Below are 15,753 nucleotides of genomic sequence, written 5' to 3'. Positions count from 1 at the left end.
GGTGAGAAGGAGGAGGAGAAAGAAAGGAAGGAGGAAAAAGGGTAAAAAAAAAAGATAGAAAAAGCACTAATCTCGATCGAGTTGATTTCGCAAAAACCACTCTTAAGAATTGATCGCGGTAGGGTGTACCATTAGGTTTCTTATTATTGGAAGGCGCTCGTCGGCTTATAAGTAGACACATCGTAGATAACTAATAATGGGTTATTACTCATTGGCAATGGATAGATTAATCTTTTCAGACAAGACTACTCGATAGACTTTCGATCTAGTAAATGTCGTAGAGACGTGGCAAATTCTCGTACACGGGCAACAGACTTTTAATATGGCGCAATATCGTGGAAATCGGTTGCGGCGTGATATAATTTCCGAGTTTACCATCGAATTAGCTGCTGTCATGAATGACGATGTGAAAAGTTTTCAAAAATTTTTCTTTTTTTCTTTTTTCCATTTCTTCTTCTTTTGTTTTTTTTTTTTTTTTTTTTTTTTTTTTTTTTTTTTTTTTTTTTTTTTACAAAGAACGTTACGTTACGCATAGGTAACGGTACGGACGACGGACAGCATCGACGCGATCCTTCCTACGTCCATTCTTTGTTCGTCGATAAATCACTGTATTTTGCGACAACGCCGAGCGCGCATCCTGCGCGAGAGCAAGGAAATTATGGTACTTTTACCATTCTCACAACGTCCCGCGCCATTCCAGCAATCATCGATCGACCATGACTAATTTAGTTCTATCGGCTCCATTAGATGGTAACGCTTCGAATCGACCAAGTTCTCTACGATAAATCTTCCGGTCTCTTCGTACGTCTCGCGAGATCCTTTCTCGTTCGAGACCGGAGAAATCGCATAGACGTAAGAAGCATCACTGAGCTTCCCTTATGTTTATATGTTGAATAATTCAAAGAGAAAAAAAAGAGAGAGAGAGAGAGAGAGAGAGAGAAATTACGTCTTGAAACGAGCCCACCTATCTTCAGTATCGAGCAAATCGTTGCTTCGTTAACACCATTGCAACTCCTTTGTCTATAACGATCTTTTGCGAACTTACAATAGCTTCCACTTCCGGCTAGATCAGAGTCCCAATCTTGAATGTTGTTTATCGTTAGCGAGAAAAGCTACAGAGGCATACGTAGGCTGGTTAATGATGGATCGTACGTCGGCGTGGTTAACATTACGTGGGTACAAAGCATTGGTATCTTTCAACGAAGAATCTACATTCCTAGATTCTCGCGATGTCGCCATACCCATTGCCGTAGAATGACTCTTGGGAAACGTAATTCGCTAGCGGGTACAAATGTCCCGTGATTCATGTGCCACGTGCACTGCTTGTTCCTCCATCGCGGAATCGCCGACTCGAAAGAACGTCTACGACCACGAACGTATATGTATTATCCTATGTACATTTGTAAATATATGCATGCATACGTTAATACCTATGAAAACGTAGTAGCTATGTTTCTTAGCACCACGTCGCGTGCTTTGCTTTCCACGGTTTACCAAGAATTCTTTCATTGTCGTACCTACCCTACCACGATCCCGGAAACGACTTTACAATTTCGCTGCTTGTCGTTCCCGACGACAACGACGACGATATAGAACGTAGGACTAAAGTCAACAGTTAGCTAAAGAAACAGTCAACTTACTGATATTACCAAACGTATCCATGATTCTTTAATCGGACACTCTTTGCTACGGGGGACGAACGATTGAAAGTATTAACATCCGCGAAAGTATCCGAGCAACGTCTTTCGAGAAGTAAAGGGTCATTAACGGCATTTAAATGCGCGGAACGTACTGTACCACGACGCTGCCGTCGACTAACGAGCCGGCGGAAGAGTTACGAGTGGCTGCTGCTCTGTTTACGTTTACGATACCAACGACATCACTTACCAGCAGAGGAAATGTTCGCTATTAGCGCGGGATTACCCGTTCGCATGGCAGCGACACGCTAATCCCTGTGATTTCTCTCCCCTCGCCTCGTCTTGGTGTGTCTTCCATCTTCTTCCATCTCCTTTTCTTTCTATCTCTCTCTCTCTCTCTCTCTCTCTCTCTCTCTCTCTCTCTCTCTCTCTCTCTCGTTCTCCTTCTTTCAAAGCTAAGGCACGCGTATGTTCAAGTCGATCCGTCCACTTTCCTTCTTGTTCGCTTTTACCTACCTACGTGTACACGTTCTGGTGCTCAAGGCTAAAGTTTTCTTTCCTTCGAACTACCTTCTGGACCTATCCCTTGGCGCAACGTAGAGTAGTATCGCGTGTCCCTCGGACTCCCTCTTTTAGTTGCGTCCCGATACCGCCAGAATATTTCCTCTTCTTACTTGCAACCTCCCGCTGCCGTCGTCTCTTTTTCTTCCAGGTATCCTCTCGCACATCCTCCGCTCGTGATTACCGTAATTTCCTCGACGCTACGTCACGTTGCGCCTACTACTACTACCTTTTCTTCTCTCCTGCCCGGATCCGTTGGGAGAAATTAGTTCCACGTACGCTCCTCTTCTCTCCTCTTCCTTCCACTCCTTTTAACCAATACTACGATCACCATCACCACCACCATCACATCACCAACACTCGATACTCCTCTTCTCTTCTATCTCCTACTCCTTTTCCCTGTAAAGATTCGTCGCGGAACGGAGGCCGCAGCACTACGCCGATGTAGGCTGCGATTCACTGGAATCGAATCGTCCGAGGAATCCATCTTTCTCTCTCTCTCTCTCTCTCTCTCTCTCTCTTTCTCTCTCTCTCTCTCTCTCTCTCTTCGTTGCTCTCTCGGCTCAAGCTCAATTTCCTCTCTTATTACCGGTTTTACGAAACGCAACGAGCAATACGCGCGCCCGTCTCTGGGGTAAATGCCGCTGCTTAAGTCCTCCGGTCAAAGTCCTCCGAGTCTCCAGTGTGCAACGAGTTCCTCGAAGAGAGTCGATTAAGCGGAATCCGAATTGATGGATAACACAGAGCCAGTACAAATGGAAGCCGTACCAAGAAGCATCTTTTTGTAATTACTCCGGCTGAGTAAAGTAGTCACTAGTCACTTCGTTCTCCAGGCGATTCTCCCTATAAGAGAACAACGTTCGCGGCCTACGTTCTCTCCTTTTACCTTTCATAGATCCTTTGTAAAATCTTTCGACATTTTTCCTCTTTCTTCTTCCTTCTTATTCCAAGTTATGCGACGTCTCTGAGACCGCTTTGTTTCTACCGCAGGAAAACGCTTTGTCCATTAGCCATGCAACTCGTGGAAGCCATAAATCCCTAGAGGCAAATTAAATGACAAGCCGTACGCGAGAAAAAGATAAAACGAGAGAGAGAGAGAGAGAGAGAGAGAGAGAAAGAGAGAGAGAATCGTATAGTTCGAAAGGATTCTCGTTAAGACTCACATCTCGATCCCGTCCTTCTTTCGATTCTTCTTCTTCTTAAGCTCGCTACGCGCTAAGACGTTCACGGAGCATTTCCGTTAGTGCCGCGTCACGATTTCACTCCCTGCTTATAATTTTCAATTATCCTCTCGTCGAGTACGACGAAATCGTATTTCATCAGCAGTAACCTCGGCTACGTTGGAGGAGGTTCGTTCTTTCGTTCGTTCCTTCGTTCGTTCTATCCGAACGGGCGCTCGTGACATCGCGATTGCATTCGCGATTTCTTGCGACTTGGCTACGATCGGTAAGGTAATGTAACGAGTGTCATTAAGCGACATTCACTTAATTCAATTATTATGGTAGCCGTAGTTCGCTCGAGACTTATTCTCTCTCTCTCTCTCTCTCTCTCTCTCTTTTCTTCTTTTTCTTGCTCTTTCTTTCTCTTTCTCTGTCTCTCCCTCTCTCCCTCTCTCTCTCTCTCTCTCTCTCTTTCTCTCACTTTGTATCTCTATCTCTCTTTCTCTCTCACTTCGCCCTTTTTCCTCCGCTCGCCCTCTCTCTGGCGTGCGGCATAAATTCTGCAATCGCGATTAGAGCCAAGACCTGACTAATGCGCCGAGGAATTATTCTATTAGAGCGAAGGTACATTAGAGAGCCGTTCTTAGAAAAGTACCAGAGTACGGCGAGTTCAGCCGCGGCTAATAGGATGCCCATTAGGTACACGGGAGAAAGAGAGAAAGTAGAGGGAAGGCATCCGCGGCACACGGCGAGGGCCCATAAATAAGACTGCGAGGGCCAACGAGACGATAATGTTCGCGGGGGTGTTACGGGGCTAACGCTAATTCGCTACGGTGCATCTACCAAGAGCTGTCCTCGTTGCTTCGAGGGGGGTAACTTCGAGTCTCACTCTATTTCCTCTTTATAGAAGATGGTATATGACGTGTATCGATAGATAAAGAAAAAAAAAAAGAAAAAAAAAAAAAAAAAAGAAAAAAAAGAAAAAAATATTCCTTTTAATATTATCCTTATATATTATCGTGTAATTAATAATTTTTAATTATCTAAAGGAATGGAGAAATTTTTCTTCTTTTTTTTTTTTTTTTTTTTTTTTTCATAATTTCTTCTTATATTCTAAAGTATAGTACGTTTTGGTCGTTCAACGTTAAAACTAAAAAATTTTTAATTCACCGCGAGGAAAAATGTTCTATAAATTTTCTTCTAGCTAAGAGGGAAAGAACGTTGAGAAAGTGAGAGGAATGGATAAGATAGGCAAATAACGGCTATTTGTGTCGGCTCAAGAAGTGTTAGAAGGTGGGTAAGGAAAAAAAGGAGGAAGAGGAGGAGACATCGGCTTATGAATGACTAGTTATCTCTCTTTGACGTTAACTCGGACACACGGTATTATCGTTTAGCAAATGCTCGAGGTAAACTACGATCTTTGAACTTTGGATTTTTACGAAAGACATTTCTTTTTGTTTTTTTTTTTTTTTTTTTTTTTTTTTTTTTTTTTTTTTTTTTTTTTTTTTTTTATGAAAAAATCCTCATCACGTTATATCACGAAATATTTAACGATTTTTAAAATAGACTTTCTTTATTAGATATTTCTCAATACTAAAATATCAATAGCTACGGTCCTGGATATAATAATATCAATAGCGAGTATTCTCTTAATGTAGTATCTTAGAGAGCCTTCGAGTTCTGGTTTCTGCTTCTGGTTTCTATTTCTCTCTTTTTCTCACTTAACTGCCGATAATGGACATTAGGATTATCGAGTAGAACGACAGTGATGTCGTTCATAGTTTAGCTAGATGACCGCAAATAGATTCGATCGAGTTCACGCGTTAATAAGAGATCGATCGTTTTCTTTCGTAATTGAAGCCAAGATAAGATCATGCAGATAAGTGGAATTGATTTATATGTACGTAGGTGGTAAAAGGAATGTACGTGTATCCATGCGTAAGGTATAATATCGTTTAATTTTCGTCGGATACGTTTAATATTATTATTTCAACGATAATGATGATTCTATTACAATAAGTAAAATTTCTTTTTTCGTTTTATCTTAAATAATAAGAGAGAACGTATTCGTTCGTAGGCGCGTACATTATTTTAAAATCTAAATATATAAAAAAAAAAAAAAAAAAAAAAAAAAAAAAAAGAAGAAAAATGAAACATCATATATTATCGATGAGAGATAATACTTAAAAAAATTTTCAAAGTTGAAAACCATGTAACTCGGATAGATCATCTCGTAGCTGAAGAATGGTTCACCTTTAAAATGTCGCTAATTAAAAAGACTATAGAACGATACGCGCGTGAGTATGAATCAGACTCGAAGCACGCGACGTGGTCGCGTGTCGTACCGCGACTTTCCATCTACTATGCGACTCATCGCATGCGTGAAATCAAGGAGTGGCCATGCGTTGTCTCTCCGCCCGTCCATCTGTTCTATTCCATCTCTTATCCTTCCTTTTTTGTCGTTTTCTCGCGTCACGACTTCTCTCTCTCTCTCTCTTTCTCTCTCTCTCTCTCTTTCTCTCTCTCTCTCTCTCTCTCTCTCTCTCTCTCTCTCTCTCTCTCTCTAGCTTTCTCACGTGTTCCTATCTTCTTTCCTATCCATTTAGCAAATTGATTCTATAACGCAACCTGAACGAATATACGAGCATGTTGCTAATGCTTTAAACGTCGGGTTACCAATGCACGCATGGCCTATCCGGCATCGGATAAATTTGCGCGAGACCACCCTCGTCAAAATAAACGTAGAAACAGAGAGAGAGGAAGCGAGAAAGATAGATAGATAGAGAGAGAGAGAGAGAGAGAGAGAGAGAGAGAGAGAGAAAGAGGAAGAGGAAGATAGAAAAAGACGAAGGAAGATAAACGAGAAAAGGGCGAGAATCGTTCGCGTTAAAAGAAATATTTTGTTTGCGTGATCTTCGAAGCAACACGAAGACCCGTCCGTCGTGTCCATATATACTATACTTGAAAAGAAGAAAGAAAAATTCTCGTGGGCGAACGATAAAGATGTGTACGCGAAAGGATTTCATAATTAGCTGGGAGGGAAGTGTATATAGCTTGGCGACCGATTTGCAGCTGCCTCCGTAGCCGGCAGCGTGTGCGAGCCGATTAAATCGATCGATGTGGTAATTAAGTGGCGATTAACGAAGTCTCTCCACGATCGTCCTACCTCCTCGCGATTCCATCGACTTCGTATACGTTCAGGATGTCTGTGCCCGTATTTTTGTCTACGTATATGTGAAAAAAAGTACGAGTCTTCCGTGAAAGAGCTTTTAATTAAAAATATCCTCTATACGTGCGCAGCCTTTAACTCACGTGAATTAATTCGATTTCTGAGAGCTGCTTTTTATGGAAACTCGACTGTTCTTGGATATATGGAATTATCGTTGTCGATTAATTCATTTTGTAAGTTTTTGACGAAGTCAAAAATCCTTTCTCGACAAATTTAAGCTTTCGTTTCTCCCGTTATAATTGCAATTGTTGTTATTGGAGTAATCAAAGAAAGAAAGAAAAAAGAAAGAAAGAAAGAAAGAAAGAAAAGAAAAGAAATTTGCCGAAAGAGCGATGCGTTCGACCGTAAAGGAATTTTTATTCGCAATGATTAGTCAGCAGGATGTATGTAATGACGATGGAAAAAAAAAAAAAAAAAAAAAAAAAAAAAAAAAAAGAAAAGAAAAAAAGAAAAAAAAGACCTTGTGACGATTATAGAGAGTGAAAACGGTGCGAAAGAATTAATCGTTGACATTGATATAAGTCGTCGACAAAATGATCTTTTTTCTTTTTTTACTTGTCTTGTCTCCTCTCTCTTTCTCTCTCTTTCTCTCTCTGCCTCTCTTTGCAATGAACGTTAGTAAAAATGACGTTTCATTCTTTATAAGAGATACCTATTTTCTTCGTAACATGTCTGCAGTTCGCGTGAAAAAGCGTATGTTAAGTTAGAGCCTTCGTTATTTTTATCGTCGAGACCAGACTGTATAATTATTGAACAAACGACGTGTTCAGACATCTCGAAAATACACTTAGCTACTGAGTCGCCAAAGATATTGCAAACATATATCGAGTGACGAGTAAAACCTCGTACTTTATCTCTAAAGAAATGATATTTTTTACAATTTCTGTATAAAAAAAAAAAAGAAAAAAGAAAGAAAGAAAAAAGAAGAAAAGAGAAAAAGAAGAAAGAAGAAGAAAAAGAAATGGGAAAAGGAAAAGAAAAAAGAAAGAGAAGAAAAGAAAAATTACTTTTAGAAATTATATTCGCCTCATAAAGTTTGATCAGTGATCGAAATGATAATCGACGACGCCTATTTATACTATAAACGCGTTAGCACGCAAGGCGGCGTCACGATTAGATTTTTAAGCCTTTCGCTTTTACGATCCGCCATTTGATCCATCCGGCGTTTTATTATCCGCCGGTGCGAAAGATTGCGTAATCCTTTTTTTTTTTTTTTTTTTTTTTTTCCATCGCGTTCCTCAACGTTACTTTCAAAATTCGCGAAGCGTAAAGGGGGCCGCGCAAAAGCGACTCAACTCGGATAAGTCGTAGGCGTTTGCACGATTTTTACCTCTCTCTTCGATTCACTAAGCAGCTCGACAAAACGAGAGGAAGTTCTATGAAAGTGATTCATAGAAACTCGACGTAGTAATTAATGATCGTTTCACGGTGGAATCGTTTGTTACGTGGGCGGTCGAAGGTATGATCTTTTCTCGGACGATATTGCTAGCACGCGCAAACACTACCGATTCAAAACCGAAAGAAATCGATTCAATCTGCATCGCTAACCGATTTATTTACGCGGCTAATTGTAAAAGTCTAATAATACGAATGTAAAGAAAAGAAACAAATCGACGTGATCGCGAATGAATAATTTTGTACGAATCATTGGAGCATCAAATTAATAGATAAGAGAAAATAGAGAAAAGAAACTAATCTTTCGTAGAATTTTATTCGCAGAATGGATCGTTAATTACTCGGAAACGTGATAATTGTATTCTATTTGATGGTAGCCAAGCTATCGGAAACCTCAAACTTAATTACCTACGTCGAATGAGTTACAAGAAGTAAAGATGGTAGGTTACGAGCGAATTTTAATTTTCTAAAGGCCGCAATGCTCGATCGCGAAGTTCGATAGCCGATATGAAAGCGCGATGGGCGGAGATCTACCTCTCTTTTTATTTTTATCATACTCATCGTCCCGATGATGTAGCTTTATTCATTCACCCGATCGCTCGTCTGAGAGTTCTTTACTTATTTTACTCAAGGAACAATTTATTACATCGATAGGAGGGAATATCTTAACATCGTGTACATCTTTCCTCATTCAAGAAGCACGTAAGAGAGGCAGCTCTTTCAAACAGGAAGGTAAGATAATTGCAGGTTTTCAAATTATTTCGATAAGAAAGAAAGATTTGCCATCTTCTCAATACGTCGAACTATTTATTATTCAAACATTACAATTTCCATATTATCATTCATTCGACGTCATTGAAGTTAACTAAATTTTCAAGAATCCGAATCATGATAAGCTCCCGTTGAAGAATTTTCAAGAGGAATACTGGACTTTTCTGTATCTTCTTCTCCTTCCATCTCCTCTCCTCATTCTCCTTTTACCGATCATTTCTCTCTTTCTTCTTACGAGATATTCTTACGCGTAAAAGGCGTTCTCTGCTCTTTTTGTTAGGGGGCCCACCGAACGGGCCCTCCGGTACACGAGGCCATTAATATTATTACCGAGCGGGAGCGTGTAGGTATCATTATCGCGGAAGATGGAGAAAAGGAGGAGCAAAAGATGGAGAGTGGAATGAATGAGAAGAAGGAGGAATCCATGGTGGCCCTGATGCATGCTCCTACATACCCTCCGTGTCTCCCCTCCCCAGCCCCCCTCCACCCTTTCCCCTTTCCCTACGTTCTTCTTGCGAGGAGGCTCCTCGATTACGCGAGCATTCGAAATTTTCAAGACTCTTCCGACAGCATTGGGAATCGCCCTCGAAATTGATGTTGTTCAACCACGCGATCTTACCTCAACTTTGGTGGTAATGCTTTACGTGTTCGGGTTGTTCGATTTTTATCGCCTCCATCGTAGCATACATATCTCCGTTCTTTTTTACTCTTTCTTTTCTTTTCCTTTTCTTTTTTCACTTTATTTTTCTTTTTTTTTACCTTACCCTTTCATCGAGCAATTTTCATATGATAAACGCACTATGGAACGTATAATAGTTAAATTGAACAATTCCATTTGTCCATATATCTTCAATAGTTTAAATATTATTTGTCGTATAATAACTTTGACGAGTTTCGTTAATGTTTATTTACCAGTCGTAAACATAAAAACATTTCGTTTCAACTTCTCTCACTTAATATTCCTCTTGACAATCGCGCCTATCGATCAATGGTTATTTCAAAGCGTTAACTGATAAAGCAATCGATTCGATGAACACGGAGAATCGATTCTCATCGTCTTGGATCTATTCGATCGTTACGGTCGGATAACACTGCGTATCGTATTGTACGAGCGCACGGCGAATAGATGGCATCGAATTGAGCGACAGGTAACTAAGAAAAGGGGGCAAGAAAAGAATGCGAGATGGCAAGTATCGACGTCGTAAAAGTGACAAGCGTGTCGACATAACGCATATCACTGAAGAGAGAGAGAGAGAGAGAGAGAGAGAGAGAGAGAGAGAGAGAAAGACGGAAACGGATAGAATGAAAAAGAGAGAAAGAGATAGTCTTTCGGTTTATCGGTCAATCACGATTTGACCCGTATTAACCCTCTCAGATTCCCTTGTATCTCGAGAAGGGAGAAAAGAGAAAAGGTTCTCGATGATGCTTCCCTTCGAGTCCTCTCACATTACGATGCTCTATCAATTGAATAAATAACCTGACATCGATACAATATTGTTATCCTAGAGCGATACTCTTTTATGTTAGATAGATAAAGATTCAAGAGAAGAGGAGAATCCTCTTTAATGGTTATCGCACGGTAGTCGCAATGTATGTAGTTGATTTTAACAGAGGGAGGAGAGAGAGAGAGAGAGAGAGAGAGAGAGAAATAGAAATAGAGAAAGATTTACGGTACCGACCATAAATATTCGCCTCTACTTCGCGTCACCTTGAATAGCATAATTCTCAAGAGAATCTATGTGTTAGTATAAGGATGAGGGGAGGGAGAGGGAGGAATGTAGAGAAGGTAGAGATATAAGGATCGCTGCGTTAGTTCTTAACGTCTAATCCGCTCACGATTCTCGTTTGTTACAGGCTCACGTGCTCCGAACCTTATTTCATGAGCGAGGGCCTATATGCACCTCTGGAGGATCTCGATAATATTCGCGAGGTCACTTTACACACGATGACCATTGGTCTTTTCATCGAAGATCCAGGGAAGGTAAGTGATTATAACGTAAGCTCCGATCCACCGTTATGCAAACATTTTCTTTTTACCCTCGAATGAGCTTTCTCAAGTGAAATCCCTTCTCATCTTGTAAAAAGATTGACCACCGTATAGGTCCGTGTATAAATTTATATATGTATGTTTGTATGTTTGTATGTATGTACATACGTACGTATGGTGTTACTTTGTATATTCCATCGTCTCTAGGTACGACCATTACAAAATCGAACGACGCCAGGAATAATAATGACGTTCGTACGAAGAAAATGTACCACCCGTGTAACATAGTACAAAACGAATCGTATCTTCGACAGGTAACTTCAACGATTGGAATAGAAATAACACATCGATTCATACGTCGATCAACTATTACGTTCTGTATTTTTGTTCGATGTTAAAATTGCTGTCTACGTTGGCTATGTGTATTTTAAAAGTCAAGCCATCAACGCGATAACGTAGGATCACGTACGATGAAAATCCGATGAGAGAAATCCATTGCCGTTCCATTTAGACAAACACAATGATCCTAAACTTATTCGTTAATGCCCGTAAACAGGATTTCTAATTGGCCAATCAAGGGAATCCTTGTGTTCTGAGAGAGAACACACTCTCTCATTTTTCCATCAACGTTTGCCAACGTTCTCTAACGTACTTACAACTTTATACGGGCGGCTTAAAGTAAAGGAGAGGTCGATAGGGAAATAAATAAAAAGACGGCTAATTGCATTGCCGGTTCGCTGTTGGTTCATTCGTCGACCTTTCTTATCTTACATGGACGTCGATTAAAATTACGTACGACTACGGATGTGTGGTAGCCATTTAATCGGCACCGACATAACCACCACATGTTAAAGCTACGGCAGTGCAGCAATACTATCTCGAATGGTGCCAGGGCCGGCCCTCTTCTCGACTCACTAATTAAATGCAACGGCTAATTAGATAACTGATAAAAGGTTATGGCGATCTCTAAGAGGTTCCACGATTACTTTTGGTTCCTTGCACTTTTTCTTCGGCCCACTCGCACTCTCGTACTTTCTTTCTATCTGTCTGTTCGATTTCAACCGAACGAAATTCGAAACTTGGCTTAAATTCTACTTAAATTCTAACCTTGAAACTTCAAGGATTTCTATTCGGGGGGCTTTTAATCGACGAGGCAGACGAAAATCCAATTAAAGAATTGCACGTTATTTAAATATCCCCGAACCATGCACGTGCTTTTTCGGAAAAAGTTCTAAGATTTGTCTTTGTACGACAGGATGTATTTTATTTTATTTATTTATTTATTTATATTCTTCTTTTTTTCTTTTCTTTTTCTTTTTCTTTTCTTTTCTTTCTTTTCTTTTTTTTTTTTTTTTTTTTTTTTTTTTTTTTTTTTTTTTGATAAAAATATTTTTCCCACGTTCTCATTGATAACTAATTAGTCGAAGAACTGGTACATATCTCGTTTCTCACGTTTTATTATTTGTCCAAGGGCTATCTGAATATTTTATTTATATATCCACTGATAATTATTCCAATTGCCTGTCTCTCTTACTTGATTTATGATATACCAATTAAATGTTCATTTTTTAAAACTGCTGATCTCGTTTCTAATAGCTACTGTTTCCTTTTAAATGCAAAAACTTTATAAAGATCGTGCGGAGATAAGTTGCTTGGAAATTAAGAGGACGTCGTTCATGCTCCATTGTCAAATCGATAATGAAAGACTTTTTATACGTTATCACGACAATGTCTCTTTAAGGAGTGCAAAGAGGTTTGAAAAGAAATTGACAATGTCATTAATGTTTTGATACACGATCAGTCTCGATCACGTTGACAAATTTGTCAGAAACTTGAAACGATCGAAGGACGTTGTCAGAAGAAACGACAACTGTGTTACCATAAGATTGTCGTTCCAAGGCTATCAAGAGTATATATGAGTATAATGGTCATGGTGTTGGCGATTGTGATGATCGGACAATTCCTAGACACGGCAGCGAGCATAAATTATTCAGACGACGTAGCAAAAGCGATTAATTTTATTGGCCAACGTCCCGGATATGGCTCGTCTGTACCCGTCACTGTCGCTTTGTTGCAACGTCGTATCCCACTATGCTCTCTGTTCCACGATTATGCGCCAGCCCAAGCTAACACCTTATTAACGTTGGTGGTTACGCGAATACCGGCCGCAGGAAAGTTGCGCAAAACCGTTTGCGCGTGAAGAGCTTTCCATCGTTGAGCCACCTAACGTTCCTTTAAGCGTTAAATTACCAAAGCTCCTCTCCACTTTTCTTTACTCTTCTCATATCGTCTCTCTCTTTCTCTCTCGTTCTAACTCTCTATCTGACACATATATACACACACACACACACACACACACATGTACATACCTTTCCATTGGTATATTCAGATTAACTTGATCTTTAATTTTGTACACTTTTACGCATCTCGTATCAATTACGAAAGAAGAATATTCAAAAAGCGTTCTGGTCGGTCAAGTAAAAGTAAATAAATAAAAGTAACAAAAGGACAGGCTCGGATACGTTAAGGAATTTAAAGATTACAGCAAGAAAGTTCTTTACCCGTTGGTATTCCCAGATGACAGGAGTCGCGTTCCTCGCGTGAGTAACATTAGCCTCTTTCTTTCCCTATATATCCGAACTTGGCATGACAAAATGGCGAATATAAGCGAGAGACACTACTTTCCCAAGGTAGATTCTGGACGGCGAATTCTTAGCGATTCTAAAAAGCCAACGGGCAGGAGATGCTCACCGGTGGCCATAGATAGAGCGTCGAGTGCGACATCGTCCCGCTCTCGACTCTCGATGGCTTCCCGGTAACCAAGGGGTCAACACTCACATCGGGACATGTTTGGACGATGAGAAAACCGGGCAAGGAGAGAAGAAACTTAACGGCGCAAGACCTTGGGCAAACGCATTTACCTTCGCCGACGTTCGTACACCTGCGCATACCGAACTTCTTTTCTTCTTCGATAGAAGAGGAAAGGATCCAAGTGGTATGTATCCAAAAGAGACGATGATCCAACGTGTACTTTGTCCGCCAAAAAGTCATCAATCCTTTTTATTCGTTGGATGGATCTGATACGTAAAAAAAAAAAAAGAAAAAAACGAAGAAGAAAAAAAATATATATATATATATAAATGATTATATCGCAGCTATTCCAGGTATTGATGTATGTATCAGTTATTTATTAATGAAAATAAGGGCGCATTATTAACGACGTAAACTCGTTCTTTCGTCGATTAGCCGTTTACGATGAGGAACAAGCGTGTCATACTCGTCGAGCATCCACCGTTAACAGACGCCAAGTTGTGATCTTAATGCGCACAGACTTCTCATCCGTCATGTAGATAGCCTAAGAGGTAGTCTCTCGGATGGGCTCGTGCGTGCACACGTACATACTTACTTTCTCGTCGTAGACACGGGCAAAGAGCGAAAAAGGCAACCTGTCGTTATCCTTCTTTCTCCATCTCCCTTCGTTCTCATCCTCTCTTGTCTCTTCTTTTTCTTCTTTATCGTTTTTTGCTCTTCTTCCTCTCTTTCTTCGTCGCTTCTCCGGACGCGTCGTGACTGTCGTACTTAAGAACCGGGGACAGGAATCACGCGACTTCGAAGCGAGACTAAAATTAAGTGTCGGGATAATAAGCATGAATGAACCGGCTGTTAGACAGGTATTCGGTTACTACGGCCTTCGAGAGCATAGGTCAGCACCACTGTCAGCGATTTTACACCGAGTTACTATCGTTTCTCTGTGTGTCGCTCTTGCTGAATCATCTTCCAACGAAGCCTTTAGACGAGCCCGGATACGCCTTCGATGCGAATTTCGCAGTAGCCTTCCGCTTTGAACGACTCTTTCTAATCATGATACGTCTTCTTCGAATTTCATTCTCGAAGATTAGTTTATTTATTATGTTTACTTTTTTCTTTCTTTCCTCTTCTTTTTTTTCTCTCTTTTTCTTTTCTTTTTCTTTTTTCTTTTTTTTTTCCTTTTCAATGACACTTGTTGATATTTTGACACTTATTAATATTACGTTTGTCCATGGCTATAGTGGTAATAAAGTTTTTATATAAAACGATTGTAAAAGTTTCTCCGTGTCTTTATCTTCAAAAAAAAAAAAAAAAAAAAACAAAAAAAGAAAAAGAAAGAAGAAAGAAAGAAAAAAAAATAAAAGAAAAGAAAAATACGAAATAAACGTGTCAGATGCATGTATATATCCATTCCTGCATAATTTCCTTGACAGTCGCCGTGTTAATAGAGAAACACATGAGAAAATTAAGGAGCGTCTACTTCTTCCTTCCTTCGACTCGAAAGTTTATTCAAAGAGAGGAGTGGTTCGGGTTGGGTCTTATCGACGATGATGCAAGGTACCTAAAGATACGCATCTCCGTCGTCTTTGGTATCTTCTCTCCTTAGGTAAGAGTAAAAAATAGCCTGAGGCTATCTCGTTAGTTTCTCATCCGGATGGTCTTGAAGAAAAAAAGAAAAAGAGATAAATATAAAGAGTAAGATAGAAACACGTGTATCAATGCAAAGATGCTGTTACATTTAATCACATTTTCACCATTGAATTCTAACGTTTGTTGTATTTTTACAATTATCGATAATTTCTTAATGATCGGATTGAATATAAGACGACATTGATTTGAATATAACACGGCTGTAATGAATGTCCTAAGTTAACGCACAGAGACAAATAATATATCTACTTACTATATGCATTAACTTATATCAACGTATGAATCATTTAATGTAGCCTTGCAATAGTATAATTTAGCATATCAAATCTAACTTATATCGTTACATTCTAAATAATATTTACATAGATATTATACAATTATTGGACATGTAGTATATAAAGAAAATAATTCTCTTTTATCAATAATCGATCCGAACTAATAACTTGTACTTAAAAACTTGTACTTAAAAAAATATTGATAAACTTGACTCATAATAAATTCAAATAATTATGAATAAAAATAATTAATACATTGTAAAAATATTGATTTTAATGG

General features: G+C 39.5%; 2 protein-coding genes across 11 annotated transcripts in view; one reads left to right on the top strand and one right to left on the bottom strand.

Moving 5' to 3' along the window:
• Nucleotides 1-15,753, top strand: part of LOC124946845 (UPF0489 protein C5orf22 homolog) — a 447,955-nt gene that overhangs the window by 259,298 nt on the left and 172,904 nt on the right. For all 8 annotated transcript variants that reach the window (XR_007100187.1, XR_007100190.1, XR_007100191.1 and 5 more), the window contains exon 4: nt 10,608-10,734. Coding sequence is in view for 2 of the 8 variants with exons in the window: in XM_047488171.1 (XP_047344127.1) it covers nt 10,608-10,734 (127 nt within the window). In the remaining 6 variants the exon portion in view is untranslated. The remainder of the gene's footprint in view (nt 1-10,607; nt 10,735-15,753) is intronic.
• LOC124946846 (histone H3.v1-like) overlaps nt 1-15,753 on the bottom strand; it is a 233,057-nt gene that overhangs the window by 171,533 nt on the left and 45,771 nt on the right. The window lies entirely within an intron of this gene.

The sequence above is a fragment of the Vespa velutina genome, chromosome 2, assembly GCF_912470025.1.
Source record: "Vespa velutina chromosome 2, iVesVel2.1, whole genome shotgun sequence".
Lineage (NCBI taxonomy): Eukaryota > Metazoa > Arthropoda > Insecta > Hymenoptera > Vespidae > Vespa > Vespa velutina.
The sequence above is the reverse complement of the archived record's forward strand: the minus strand, read 5'-3'. Positions and strand labels throughout refer to the sequence as shown.